At 45.1% G+C, this 15,312-nt stretch overlaps 1 protein-coding gene across 11 annotated transcripts in view; it reads right to left on the reverse strand.

The window, feature by feature from the left end:
• Nucleotides 1-15,312, reverse strand: part of FARP1 (FERM, ARH/RhoGEF and pleckstrin domain protein 1) — a 198,323-nt gene that overhangs the window by 15,367 nt on the left and 167,644 nt on the right. For 8 of the 11 annotated variants that reach the window (NM_001398051.1, NM_001398050.1, NM_001398052.1 and 5 more), the window contains 4 exons: nucleotides 13,650-13,840; nucleotides 11,814-11,903; nucleotides 9,536-9,669; nucleotides 1,477-1,558 (listed from right to left, as the gene is read on the reverse strand). In NM_001398051.1, coding sequence (NP_001384980.1) covers nucleotides 1,477-1,558; nucleotides 9,536-9,669; nucleotides 11,814-11,903; nucleotides 13,650-13,840 — 497 coding nt within the window. The remainder of the gene's footprint in view (nucleotides 1-1,476; nucleotides 1,559-9,535; nucleotides 9,670-11,813; nucleotides 11,904-13,649; nucleotides 13,841-15,312) is intronic. The other 3 variants (NM_001398053.1, NM_001398047.1, NM_001398048.1) reach the window with 1 other exon arrangement.

Genomic DNA, 15,312 nt, shown 5'->3' on the forward strand with positions numbered 1-15,312 from the left:
GATTGTCAGTTTTCAGGTCTTCTGACAGGTCTCGTGATAAAGATGGAAAGTTTTAACTAGCTGTATTGCTTCCTATGCAGTTCCTAAGGTCAAACTGGGTTTTGCCCCTTTACTCCACGTATCTGTGCTTATCAGCAATAGGTCTCAAAGCAAATGGAACAAAATCCTCTAATGGGAAAGGGAGAACAGTGAAGGCGAAAGCAAGCCAGCGGGTCTATATTACAGTGTATAGCATCCTTAGACCAGTTGCAGAAGGACCAGATCAGACAACCAAGGACAACATTTAACACTACGGGGTACTGAGAGCAGGAGGATAATTTGTCGAAAGCTCCCTGAGATTCCAAAAGCTGCTTGCATAAAGGTGTGCCCCCCTTGAGAGGAGGGGTGGGGGGTAGGAAAGCCCCCTGTGTTTCTTCTGAGGCATCTGAATTGTGCCTTGATGGGAAAAAGCTGTTGCTACTTTATTAGTGGCAAAGCCGTCTGTGTGTCGGGGGCTGTAAATCAGGATTTCTGTGCTCCCTTTTTTTCCCACTCATTCTGTAACGGCTTCCACGTCACTTAACCTCCCTGCACACCCAACTGTACTTCTTAGCGTCAAGCTACATTTACATATACTGCTCACACACGTGCTCTGGCTTTCAGCTTTAAAGAGAGGAGAACTAATTATTCTCATTCATTCAATCTTTCATCTCGCTTGGTGCTGCGGTGCACCAGCAGAAGTTCTCAAAATCAAACCAGCACCCAGGTTAAGGTCACTGCTCCTGCAATGCTTTAATACTTTTATTTGCATACAGAAGTGGGAACAGTTGGCTTCTGAAGAACCTCTTCAGACATACCAATTCTGATGTGTTATTTGCAAGAATAAAGAACTGGGAATTATGTGCTTCTCAACTTCTGTGTTTATCGTTCCAGTAATTAAAAGGAGCTTATAAACAGGAGGGAAATCAACATTTTACATGGGCAGATAGTGAGAATACAAGGGGGAATGGTTTTAAACTAAATGAGCGGAGATTTAGGTTAGATGTCAGGGGGAAATTTTTCAGTCTGAGGGCAGTGAAGCACTGGCACAGGCCGCCCAGAGAAACTGTGAGTGCCCCATCCCTGGAGATGCTCAAGGCCAGGTTGGATGGGACCTTGATCTAGTGCCTGATTTTGTGGTTGGCAACCCTGCCCATGGCAGGGACTTGGAACTAGGTGACCTTGGAGGTCCCTCCCAGCCCAAGCCATACTGTGATTTTGGTTGCTCCTAAATTTGGAGAAGGAGTTGAGGAAGAGGGCTGAGAAGTTTAGTCAGCTTGCAATTCTGCAATCCCAGTGCTCCCCAAACACATGATATTTCATTGAAGGAAACTTGTATAGCATAAGCTTTGATTACAACTGGCAAAACCCAGCACAGCAGGCAACATCACATGAAAATGAAATGCAGGCTCAACTCTAATCCATGCGAAAGCTTAATAGTTATGAGATCATTCCTACCTTCATACCCTGAATGTTCTTTAGCATAACATCCCCGATTCTTTGGTGACCTCCTTTAATGTGAGCGTTAGAGCGGCCTTCCCTGTCAGCAACAGAAAGAGCACACAGGTTAGTCAAGCAATATAACCACTTGTATAATCACCTACAGGCACAGAAAGGACCCCAGCAGCTCATTTCTTTCTGGCCCTAACCCTGTGCTCAGCAGCACGTGAGGTGTCTTCCAAATGGGACTCCTGGGGCCAAGCAGGCCTGGCAGCAGCACGGCCGTCACTTCACAGGATCGGACTTCTACAGAGAATCGCCAAGGTTTTTAAACGTACGAGAGGAGACTGGAAATGCCTCAAGGAAAAGGAAGGCATCAAAACGTCATTGTGACACATGGGCTTACAGCAGAAGGACACCGCTGTTATGAATACCAAAAGCAAGTTAAGAGTACCCAGAAACAAGCGGATCCCACTCTGAATATCTTTCTGCTTGTGCAAGGGACAGTGGGACAAAACAATCTGCCCAGCACCCGGGTTTGACTCATCAGCATTACATACTGGCAGGGGAATTAATTTTCAGTATGTCACTTTTGGTATTAGAACTGCAAACCACTCCCTCCCGGCCAGCTGTGCCTGGGTGGGTGCTGCCTCTGGGAGAAGCTCAGCTCCTGATGAAAAAGACATTTCTGCTTCAAACCCATGTGCGAGACAGGCAGGGACGCCACAGGCTGAATGGATCCAAACACATCTCTGAGAGAACACAGGAGGAAAAAGCATGAGTATAAGAACCAAACTGTTCCAATTAAGTTAGATTTTCCAAAGGAAACCAGCTGGGGGGGGTGGGGAAGGGGAGAACCACTGCCTCCTTCCCTTTCCAACTGCTAATACTGCTTCCAAGTTTCCTGCAGGGTGGCTTTTTTTCATGCTGTCCTCAATGTTTTAAATCCAGTGCAGTTCCCACATCTGCATATTGGGAGATCGATCTGCAGGCAGGGCAACTGCAATTCAGCCAAAGCAACGCGCTACCATGGGAGAGGGCAGGAATACAAGCAAGTTCTCAATGAACCCAGGAATAAAAGGACCTCTTTTTTGTGCTATTGCTAGTGGATATATTGGCTTTCCCCAGTTTATGGCTCTATGTGTGCAATGAAGGAAGAAAAGGAAAACCAGATGGTAAAACCCTGCATTCCTCAGTACCATCATTAGCCAGAGAGGTCCCACACTCACCACATGATAGAAGGTACAGCTGTTATTAGGAACACACTGTTCACTGGTAAGACACTTAAAAAAACCCATACAATGTGTATATTTTAAATCTCTGCATTATTGCATGAGTATATTCTGACACACATCTTGTTCTGTAAAGATAGACGTGGTTATATCCATGGTGGATAACCTCTCTGCGAGCCCTTCTAACCAGGAAATGCGGAGGGCACGGCTTGTGGACGCTGTGTGGTAACATCCCCCTCTTCATCCTCCCATAGACAAAGGGTCTCAGCTGATAAACAAGGGATTGCTCCATGTTCATCTAAACAATATCCAGTTTCATCAGCTGTCTTTAATTATGTCCCATTGTGCTAAGCCCCTCAGGCACTCACACGCGTACGTAAACAAGAAAAATACAGTTCTCTACAGGACACTTCATGTTTTTTCTGAAACCAAAAGCTATGCTGGGGTAGGAAGTTGGGTTGTGTTAGTGGTGACTGTAAGTAGCATTTCCAGTTCTGCAAAAACACTACGTTAAATAAACACTGCCATCGTCAAAACAGGCTGAAGAAGTTATCTATAGTGCAAAGAACAACAGAGGTACGTATGGGTGTTACAAGATTACTGTTTCTGAATTCTTTGAGGACATAAGTCTGGTCTATAGAAAATTGCTGTTCTGATCTCAAGGCTACACATTAGCTGGTTAGAACACTCCTTGCCAAGTCCGTATCTACCAGACAACTGCTCAAAGGCCGACCCCAATCCTACCAAAGTCACAGTGAATGCGTCCCCTGACTTTGTGAACTCAGCTTGTATTTAGTTCAGTTGTTCCTTCAGCAGTCAGGTCCTTATGTCCTAAAAGCTGGCCCTCTGGCCCCTCTTCAGCTCAGCCACCACTGACTGCTGGCACAGCATCTCATCGCATCAGCCACACACATGGCATCAGGAACATTCCCCTTTGTTAGCTTTTGTCCAATGCTTCTTTTTTTCTAACAGTATGGGCTTTCATCTTGCTCAGCATCTTGCCAGAGAGAGAAAGAGGGAGGCAACAGCCTTTCTCTAGCTACTGGCTAATCAAACGAGAGAGGTAACCTGTGCTGCAGGCAGACAAGTACTTCTGGAAGATATAAAACTCTAAGAAAATCCAGAAACTTGATGACTGCATCAGCAGGGCTGGGACAGGATGGCTGCACATCTGTCTTCTGCCTCCTAAATCACAGAATCATAGAATGGACCAGGTTGAAAAGGACCACAATGATCATAGACTTTCAATCCCCCTGCTATGTGCAGGGTCACCAACCACCAGACCAGGCTGCCCAGAGCCACATCCAGCCTGGCCTTCAATGCCTCCAGGGATGGGGCATCCACAGCCTCCTTGGGCAACCTGTTCCAGTGCGTCACCACCCTCTGAATGAAAAACTTCCTCCTAATATCCAACCTAAACCTCCCCTGTCCTATCACTATCCACCCTTGTAAACAGCCGTTCCCCCTCCTGTTTATAAGCTCCACTAAAGTACTGGAAGGACCCCTAAAACTCCTTCTCTACTCCTTAGCTCTCTCCCTGGACTCCACCGCAACTCCTGCACTACAGAGCCCTCATCCCAGCTCCTGTGTTCAAATCATGGACAATTTAAAAAAGCACCCAACCTATCAGGTGGTGTCTGACTGCTTCAGCAGACCAAAGCTCAGCAGCAAAAGACAGAACTCTCCCTGTGGTGTATGTTTTGAATAACAACACAGCGTGCTGAGGGAGAAGCTGCTCATTTGCTATGCGTTGATGGCTGTATTGTTCTTACCCCTCATCTTCACAGGTCACTGTCTGAACACGGTATCTATCTGAGGGACACAGCTCAGGGATGAGGCTGCTACCAATCTTCACTGTGAGCTGATTTACGACTCCCAGATCTATAGAAAATACTGGAGATGGCTTCCTCAAAAATAATGCGCCCTCACTCTGCTATGGGGAGGTCTAATGCTGCTGAAAGTCATGGTGAGCGGTGGAGATACCATCTATAAGAAGTTCATTTCCCATTTGTCTCCAAAAAGCCCCTTCTTTCTTACACAAGCAAGTATATAACTACAAGTAAAGAAAAGGTGATCCATTTTTTTTTACCTGATAAGAGACTCAAAAACTACCTTATACAACACTACAAAAGGCCACCAGCTCGACTTACAGGGATTACACAAGTAGCCGTACTGAGTTTTCCAATTAAATTTCTAGCTTCTCAGTGCACATCACTGAAAAATGAATTAAAGGAAACCCCAGGAAAGCCCATGCTACCCTCAGTCCTCCAGGATGGCCAACAGAAGGAACGAAAGTCTGGTGATGATGGGAAGGCAAAGAAGGAAGCAAAGGCATCTCATCTCATTACAGATCTCTTTCCAGGTCAACATAACAATTGAAATTGCAGGCCCTTAACTGCAGCAAAAAATTTAAATGGCTGCAAATTGTATTTGCAGTGCATGACCTTCTGCTACAGGCTTAGGAACAGCATATCCTCCTGGGTAGTAGAGCTCATCTTTAAGCACTTATACGCTTTAGGCTTTCCAAGAGTACCACTAACTAAAGTTCTATCATTAAGCCATGTCTTTAACGTTCACCATCAAAGCTAGTTTTTACACTAGCTGACTTGTTGGCACTTGAGCATGTAAGAAGGCAGATAAGGATTGCAGCCTTGTTTATATAAACTGTTTATCAGGACGTTTTTCCAGACCACAAGTACTACTTCCCCAACAAAAAAATGGTTAATAAATCACCATTTAGCTCATCTGTCTAACACCTCTCTGAGTGCTTTTTATTACAGGTTTTCAAACTGGCTCCCATGAATCCTGATTGAGCCCTTTCCTTTCATATGCTAAGATCTAAGAGCCTTCTTGCAAATTACCAGCCACATATTTCTCAGCCACATCTGGTAGAACCCAGCAGCAGCTTTCCTCAGAAGTGCCTTTGAACAGGAACTCAAATTACTGGCTTCCTTGGGAGAGGATGAGTCTGCCTACGCTTCTTGAAAGCACATAAGGCTTTTTCTTTCCAGCATATGATAAGGGCCCAAACACCAATTCACACTTCTTAACAGGGCTTCACAGGGGAGATGTGGCTATTCTGGCTTGCCCTGGCATTGCTCTCTGCAGAGCCTAGCAGTCAACCAAGGGGGAAATGTATGGTTTTCCATTTGCCACGTTCTGTCAGAATTAACAGAAATCAGTTTGGAAACCTTCAATACAAACACTTGAATGGGTGTGGGAAGATGAGCTCAACTTTTTGGCAGGCAAATACTGCGTGTGGCCCAAATGAGTGGCCCTTTAAGCAGCTTACATAAATGAAGGAGTAGAGTCCAAGTGACTTCTCAGAGTCAGCTGGCTAATGGAGCACATCACACTGCATTGTCCACATCTCTTCCTCCTCAACATAAAACCTCCAGGCCCCAGGCAGTAAGAGCCAGCTTTAAGACACTGAGATACTTCTCATCCAGAGAAGCAAAAAGGGCTGGGGACTCCTTTGATGGAAAATACTGACCAGACCACGGTACTGCTGATCTGGTGATGCCACACAGTAAAAAGCACTGGGAATCTGCTCAGCATCATGGCCAGAATGAAGCTCTGGCTGCAAAAAATGCAGCAAGTTCCAATTTTCTGCAGTTGGCTATTGGTGTCAGCATCAGTTCACATCTTGTTAAAGACATCCTCACCAGGATCTTCTGCTTTTAGTACGAAAAATGGGTGAGTTGCATAAAGAAACAAATCAGTCCTGCCAGAATCCATAACTGGGTCAAAAGGATACCAGCCCTTTAGATGCTCAGTAGCAGATTCAAACAGTTCAGAAGCTATCCAGCAAGCCAGGAATGCTTTTAGTAATATGCATAACTTGAGTTTCTTTGAGCCAAACACTAAAAAATCTATCGATGTTTAAATAAATTAAAAGCACAGAGTTATCTAACAATTGTTATGAGCGATCTTCCCTTGGCCTTAGTCCCTACACGGCCTTTTTCCAGAGCATCAGTTTCAATATGACCCAAGGTATGAGCAGGGACAGCTTTCTGCAGGAGCTTCCAACACACAGCGCAAAGGCTTGGAGCACACCTTCGACAAGCAAACCGACGCCTGGGCTGCACTGCCTACACACAGCATCCCAGGAGCTCCCATAGCACACCTGAGGAGTGGGGGCTGTTGGGAGCTTGATAAAGTCCCTTACACTTTTATCCAAAGACCCATTATTTCTGATGAATGCAGAGCACGTCTGTGTCTCACCTTCCTTCCCCACTCTCTGGTAAAAGAGCTGATGGAGATAAATCAGATATAAATGAGCTCGCTTGTATCCTGCAGTGGTGTCATGGAGCTCAGTGGCAGCCAGACTCACAAGGATCTGCATATCTGCTTTAGAGGCTGGTCAGTGCTCTGTGTTGAAACCACTGGCTTAAAATACCCAGGGCCAAAGGTACTGGGACAATCACAACAGCATGGGCGTTGAGCTAAATGACCTTGACCACGCTGCTGGAGAAATTCCTCACCGTGTTGCTCTTTTACACACTGAGAGAGAGCTTATTTTTGCTACTCACCATTTAATTAAACAGCAGTCTCTACAGGATAAGAGTTTATTGCTTGCGACTTACTTCAGCATCTGTGGCATATAAAAACACCAACACCTCCAAAACAACACCTGCCAGCTAGTCTGCCTCCCCCCACAATGGGGCATATTCAGATCCTCCAGAACTTTAAAAAGCAAACATTTACACGAGGTAAACCCAAGCTGTCAGCTGCCAGCTGGGTCCAGATCGGGAGCAGGAACGTGACTGCTTTTCTGTCACGTGAATCAGAGCAGCTGATAGAGAATTCACAGCGGCCCTGCACTGACCACGGAAGGACGTGCAAGAGCTGATCTGCCAAAGTCAGATTGAGGTGCCCAGCTGGAGCAAAGTTACCTCATCAGAGTATTTTTGAATTGCAAACCAAGTTCACAGCAGATCAGCGCTCCGTGTCATAGAAAAGCTACAGTTTTAATATGGCATTAGGAGCCTTAAAGTGAGGTTCGCTGTTCTATGAAACCACAGCGTCTGGACACAAGGATAAGTTAGAAAACAAAAGGCTAACTCAGCTCTAAAAGCAGCTAACTGAAGAGGAGGGAAAGATAAAGCCACAGAAAATCAAAAAGCCTAAATATTCATTAGGAGTTTCCTCTTCCAGCTGAATTTCCCAGATACCGCATTTTCACTTCAGTGCCCATGTCTGGGGACCTCCAATGGGGCTGCAGAGTTTTGTCCCTGATATGTACAAAATGGAAAACACAAGGTCTTATTTGCAGTCTTTGAACCTCTTGTGGAGTTCAAAAGAGATTTGCTTTCTACTTTCTCTATTCTCTAAACCCAATAGCCTTGGGTTAGGCAGTTATTGCAACACAATTCAGTTTTCAAAAGCATCACATCTGAGCAGGAGGTTGGCATACACCTGTAGTAACACAAGCAACCAGAGGATACAGGTTGATCCTAGGTCAACGCGTGCCCGAGGAATTAGCACACATAAAGCTCACTATATGAGAATGGTTTGGTAGAGAGCAGAACTTGGCACTTCCTGAACTACAGATCTTCCTTTTCTCACCACACATCCTTCAACCCCATTTCAAGTGCAGTTAATCCTAGGGTGTGGGTGGAGAAGCAGTCACAACTTCACAGCATTTGAAAAAGCCCTCTCAGCGTACCTGTCATAAGTATTCCTTATTGAAAAGCAATTAGCACCAGCAAGTAGGTATCCTGACTCAATTAAAACAGCAGCAGCTGCCCAATGAAGAAAAGGACACGGAGGCAGGGTTGCTGTGCAGTAAGCTTATGTCAAGCATCAACCACAGAGCGATAGCTGAGGATTTCAGCTCCAAGAGGCAATACCACATTCCTTTCCCCAAAAGTATACGTTAATTACGGAACTGCAAAGTGTGTTTGGAGAATATTAGTCTGCAGTGGGCTGTGCTCTCATTCAGTGACCTCGCTCATCACAACACAAGAGCTAAACTCAGGCACTCTTAAGATTGTGTCTTGCTTTTGCTTTCATTCATTAGTTGCACGGGCATCAAACTGATCGGCACTCCTCCGCTCTGCCTGCAAGGTACACATTCACTGCTTTCACAGCGTTTTCCACGGTCACTTTTCTAACTGAGTAGGAAAAGTTGGCTCCCAGGACCTAAGATAACCCACCAGAGATGTCTACACAGAAAATAACAGTCCAGTCCAGACAAGTCTAATCACAGCAAGGAGAGGGCTTCTGTGTGCCGTGTCTGCTCTGACGTCGCTGATTAAACGCACTGAGCTAAAGCACTGCCAGGGAAGAACTACTGAATTCACAGCTATTCCACACACATGCCGTGTTTTGTTGCCGCTATTAAACTAAGGATAGATAAATTTTAAGCCCGGTGTAATATTCTGATAGTCCGTTCTTCTCTGTCCGTTGTAGGGTGCACTCTGAGAGTGCCAAGTATGAGGTGCTGCGGAATAGGCTGCTGCTCTCTGAAATTTCTCTCAGCTTAGCCCTGTTAAACAGAAACAGGATTTGGTCCTTCACCTCCCCCTCTTTATGACTCATAAGCCTTGCCTGCAGAAGGGCAGCCGCACAGAAACACTGACATTTGCAATAGAAAGCTTCATCCAGTGTTACGATCTCATTTACATGTGTCTGTACCTGACTGAGACATCTGAGCAACAGAGTTTGTCAAGTAAACACGAACAAAGCATGACTCAGCATCTGCAGCCCGATAACAACCGACATCTGTAGCTTCACAAATGAATCACAACCATCAAATCACAGAGAGTGAGCAAAAAAAAGAGAGTGCAAAAGTGCTAGGCCGCGTGAAATAACACTGCTAAATAACAAAAAATCAGTCTTACCACAGAGCAAGTCTCTGCTCAATTTCCTTGAGAAAACCAGTGTGAAATTTGTGCAAAGGTTCGAAGTTGGAGAATATGAGGTTTTTCAGAGTCTCGGGCATGCAATCCTCTTTACTCACTGCACTCTGAAACCACTACAAACAGAAAAGAAGGACGATTACCAAGGGGGTGGCATGCAGCAAGTATGACCATTGCTGGCCTCACCCAACACCCACAGACCTAACCCAGTAGGGAGCTTTCCAGCTGGCACTGGGGACGTCATTCCAGCTACCCCAACACTCCCACCTGCTGAACTGGTGCTCTTAGCAGTGGTCAGCCACTGCACGGGTGAAAAAGGAACTCCCTTCCTCTTCGCCATCACTGATCAAATCTCAAGAATTCTTTTCAAGCCCAAATTGGATTTGCAGATCCTGTAGGTGCAGGAGGATTTTCTCCAGAGAATACTTGGAAGTGTCCCAGTAAAACCACAAAATACCCCCTGCATTTTACTTTGCTGAGTTCTGTCTGAAATCCCACTGACAGGAGTTAGGATAGCAAACACTTAAGCCCACGGTGCTGCAAAGTGAACCAGTAGCACGGCATGTTGCACTCTCAAGACAAGTTGCTGGCAGCAGGAAACAGGAGGGTCAGGCCCAACACTCTTAAGGCTGCAACAGGCTCCTGCTCAGTTTTCCTCGTTATTTTGCTCTGGGAGACACATGGGTGATGTAAAACCAGAGGACTATGGGGCTTGCCGAGGCTTACTGTTCTCTTTAACATGGTAACTGCTCCCTCTCCTTGCTGCCCTGAGGGGCTCTAGCTATCTATGGTTGCCTTCCAGCAATACACACAAGGCTGTTGGGATCCTATAAAAGACACAGTAGGCTTGACACTGCATCAGCTGACCCAGACCTAGGTTACACGGTGGCAATCCTAAGCCTCCCCCTCTGCCATTTTATTCCTGCACTGAGCACAGCTAAGACCAAAGAACTGCAGGCCTACCAAGTCTTGTGCTTCACTCATGAAACTTGCTCTTGTCTTTTCTAATGACACTGACTGCTCATTCTCTCCCAGTGGCCTCCTGGGCCAGAGACCTGCACGGTCTCTGATGGGTCTCATCATTATATGCTAAGATCCTTTCTATGGCTCTCTTCAAATTTGCCTGCTACAAGGATAAAGGGCTCGGTGTTGGTTGGACCTAAGGCAGAAACTGGCAGGGAGCTATGAAGAGGTCAAACTTGCTGCTTCTGCAGCTGCTGAGTGAAATGAAAAACAAAAGCAGCACATCTGTTGATAGGACTGAAGCAATGATCACTGTCCCACACAGCCTGGCATCTCTGCAAAGCCAGGATCAGTAGGCAGAGAAGCCACAGCTATCCTGCTGGCTCTAACAACCATGCTGCTCCAGCTTACATCAGCTGTGTCTAATTTGGTGTCAGATCAACTTCATCTGCCACGTGGTATCCTGCAGTAGAAGAGAAACTGGGGAGGTGTCTCTTCCTGGTTCCCCACTGGTAGCAACAGACTCTTCCCTGCAGCATGTCCTCTTTAACCACAACATTTGATGCACAACGTGGGAATGCACCCTTAATGCACAGCCTCATAGAGGTTCGCCCACTGGGCAATTAAACATCTGTGAAGTCTAGAACTGACAGAACTGCTGAAATACCTTCAGATGGTTTGGACCCAGCTCCTTCTCACAGATAACTATTGTTTAAGGCCAAATCTTGCGTACATTACTCTTGAAAATTAAATAGGACAGTTGTGTGTGCAAAGTAGGCACCTGTCTGAGTGATTTTAACAATCACACACCGATAAGATGCTACAAAATAGAAAGTTATTTAACAGTGAATTCTACTTACTGAAAAGTCAGAAACATTCCAATAGGTGCTCTACCATACTTGACGTTAAATGGAAGGCATTTAAGCCAGAAAGAAACATCAGTACGACCCCCGAGGGAGCAACTTCACTTTTAAGAGAAATCATTGTAATTGCTAAAAATGCCTGTGGGTTTTCAACCACAAAGCGTGAGAGCAAGAAAGAATAACTGAACTGTGTTCCAAGTTCCTCAACCTGAAGGAGTTTCATAGCGTATGTTACTAACCACAGGGCAATCCCTCACTTTCTGCTGCTTGCGTTACCTCCTCCCTAGAGTTGTACTCCTGTGCACCGCAGAGAATACCTACAGTGCAGCACATAAAAGCAGTGTGGAACGGTTACGATGTTAAATGGAGCGGGTGAAATCCTCCTGCTGGCTGCAGCTTCACATGTTCCACCGGTAACGCTAAAGTAAACATACCGATGTGATGACTTCAAGGTCCTTCAGGTACGTTCGTTCTGTGGTTGCTACTTCTTTAGCAATGAAGTAAGCCTTCTCAGTTGGGAATCTCTGCAAATTGCAAACACATTAGGTTTTTGTCTGCTTTTATGGAGCTGCTTACTGTAGAAAAGAAACTGCAGACAACAATCACCAAGAGAGTGACAAACTAGTGACCCTTGCTTGTGGTTACTGTGACTCATGCTTGACTTTTCATAAGCCCTGAAGCCCTGGAAACAATTCTGCCATGCCAACACAAGAGAACAAACACCTTCTATGGGCTCTTCAGAGATTTCTTTCTCCCACGAGGTTTTCAAAGCTGATGTTCTTTTTGGCTTATTGCACACCTGTGGAACAGGACATATTCTGGAGTTCGCAAAAAAATCCTTTGTAGGTTAAGACAACCACTTGAACCACATCTGACAAATGCTGCAAAAAACTAGTGCCTAATTGTTACAGGTTTCATTGTCAGAGTACGAATCTATAGCAAAATACTCAACAAAACAACCAAATCTGGATGATTTTCTCAGTGCAGCTGGACAACCTAGCAGTGGGAGAGAGGAAGGATTTTAGGGTATTCTATAAAGCTCTAATTTACCCAACTCTCATTTTCCTGTGTTATCCAAGAGGCAAAAGTGGTTCTGACCTCTCAGTTCTTGCCCTGTGCTGCTCATGGAGCTAAAAGGAAGATCCATAAATCTTTTGCTCTGTGCTTCCTTCCTGAAGAGCAGCAATGTACAGCATGCACCAGAAAGGGATGTGAGGCAAGACCGTGCGGGCATTTCCCAGTCACAGTATAATGCCATGGGAACCATCATCAGCTGGTATAAACTAGAACAGTCTGCTGCTGTACCTTGGGCTGGCAGAGAGAATTGTGAGCCTATTAATAGCTTTTTGGCTTTTCTGATTTCTTTCACGTGTCTTCCATACACACGCCGCCACTTTCACCAGAGCCAGCTGAGTTCCTACCTTCTTCCTCCTGAGATGCTCCCAGCTCAGGAAAAAAAGCAGGCAACAGAAGCACGAGCACAGCCCGCCTCTTCCTGCAGCACAGGAGGGATGAGCTGGCAGACACTGAGAATACCCTGGCTCACACAGAATCACTTCTGTCACTGAAGAGAGTTTTGGATGCGATGCTCCCTTATGGTTTTGCTGCAATGATGGGGCTGAGCCAAACACTTCCAGCTGAGCACTGCAGGCTGGAGTTCAAAGAGAGTATTTTCCACTCCCAAATGGTCCCAGTGTTGCTCTCTGAAGGGACAGACTGGGTTGTATGCTTCCGCACAGGCCCTACACTGCCCCTTTTCCGTCTGTTACCTGGAAATTCTCCCTCCAATACCACACTGGATCTAACTGCTTTGTTACACCAAACTACTAAACTCCTCCCCCTAAAAACAAGCCAGACTTATAAGGGACCCTATGACAAAAACCTCAGAATTAACACTGTCGCCCAAAGGATTGGCCCAGATTTATCCCACCTTAGGGGCATGGAGCCCTTCTTCCTTCTGCTGCTTAAAGAGGAACTAACTCCCTAACTCCTGCACCTCTGTTCGGGAGGATGAATCCAGGCCTCTGAGCTCTCAGTGGCAGCCCCTCTGTGGTTCTGGCAAGACCCACTCTAAACTGGGTGCTCAGCCTCAGAAGCACAGAGAGCCCTTGGACACATCATGACTGAGGGCAGCAGACACCAAGTGGCCCAACTCAAATTATTTATGTGGATCTATGATGAGAAAGCTGCAAGGGGCGTAGATATTAGTAGCTTTGACAACAGCAGACACAATGCAATGCAGACAGGAGGGCCAAAACCCACTGCCTTACCTTTTTTTTGACTTCTTCCTCTTCCTCAGTCCTGATGCACGATGGGTCATTCAGCAAAGGGCTTATCAAGGGAGATGACTGCTTGGCATCAGGGCTCAAGTTTGGAGATAATGACATGTTTGCCACTGATGGTCCTCCTTGGGAATTGATGGAAAGCTCTGACAGATGAGGGCTGCCAGTCAGAGAACCTGCTAAAAAAATGGTACAACAGAAACCAGTTAGGACACGCTCACTCTATAAAGTACAAAAAAATCACCACCTTACGTTGCAGCATGTGAAATTACACTACAATATAAAGCCACCGGGGTCCTCAAACTTGTCCAAATGGACCTGAAGTCGGAGGAGCTGAGTCCACTTGCATTAGCCAAGGGACTGGAGTGTTTTTTCTTAGCTGATGAAACTGGCTGAAATTAGTGTCTCTGTAAGGAAGGGATGAGGGCATACATGACTGAGCTGCAAGATTTACAGCTATACATCAAATTAATACCAAATTTTTCACCATTGTCACCTATTCTATAAAAGAGAATAAATAAAACAATAAGGGAGTCACCCTAGAAGTGCCATTCCTTCTAGCAAACTGACTCAAATCAGTACTCCATAGGGAGCTATAGGACACAGGTTTATCTAGTGGAAGTCTAGAGAAAAAGAAACAAAGACTTTCTACAGTAGTATTTCTGCTCAGTATCACCAGGTATATCTAACACGAAGGGAGAAAACTACTAGTTCCCCAATTGCTACACACAACACAAGTATGTATATTATACCTTGTAGGTCTTTCCATGCTCCTCTGATTGTTTGGGATGGAAATGCTAGTATTATATTTACATAAGAAAAGCAATATTTTTAATGCACACAGCATGACAACTTTTGATTAGCACAGATATAGAATCTCGTTTAATTTTGGATTTAAAATAGTAAAGAGTTAGACAATTAATTACACTTTCATGGATTCACGTACGCTACATTAAGTATTACTGAAATGAGCATTCTGTCTTCTGGGAAGCAGTTAGACTGCCGACTGCACAAAGGAGAGTTTGCCAAAAATGCCCACTGTTCTCCCAGTCATCCCCTCCTCCAAGCCTCTGCAAATCTAAACCTGTTTTAGAAGATGGATCTTTCATGTGGAAGAACATGATTTACAATCTGTACAGTTTTGGCATCATACCTTAAAGTCCAACCAGCTCTTGATTACCACAGCTAACAGACTGTCTAGGATTAAAGGTAAAATATACATCGCCACGTAAACTTAAGGGCAGATACATTATGCTGTCATGGGATGGGCTTTTAACCCTCTCTAGATTACGACAGGTAAATGCTCTTGCTAGTACAACACAGGTGAGACACTCCAGTAAACAGAGGCACCAATAAATATAATTAGGCCAGTAGTAAAACCTATTTATTTTCTGGAAGAACTTAGATTTATTGCTAGAACATGAATGTTTTCCAGTTCCAAAGCAGTTCATGTTTATATATCATTCCTTTGAAAAGAGAAGGAAAAACACAATACAGTCATCAGTTTACGTAATCTTGACAGTTATGTAGCCTATTATAAATCAAAGTCAAAGCAGTATTTGTCTGATATGAAATAAAGTTCTGTATTATTACAGCTAGAAAGAAAGATTTTATCAACAGTTTCACACTAAATCAGTGTTCAGTGAAATTG

This window comes from Gallus gallus, chromosome 1 (genome assembly GCF_016699485.2).
Source record: "Gallus gallus isolate bGalGal1 chromosome 1, bGalGal1.mat.broiler.GRCg7b, whole genome shotgun sequence".
NCBI classification, from domain to species: Eukaryota; Metazoa; Chordata; class Aves; order Galliformes; family Phasianidae; genus Gallus; species Gallus gallus.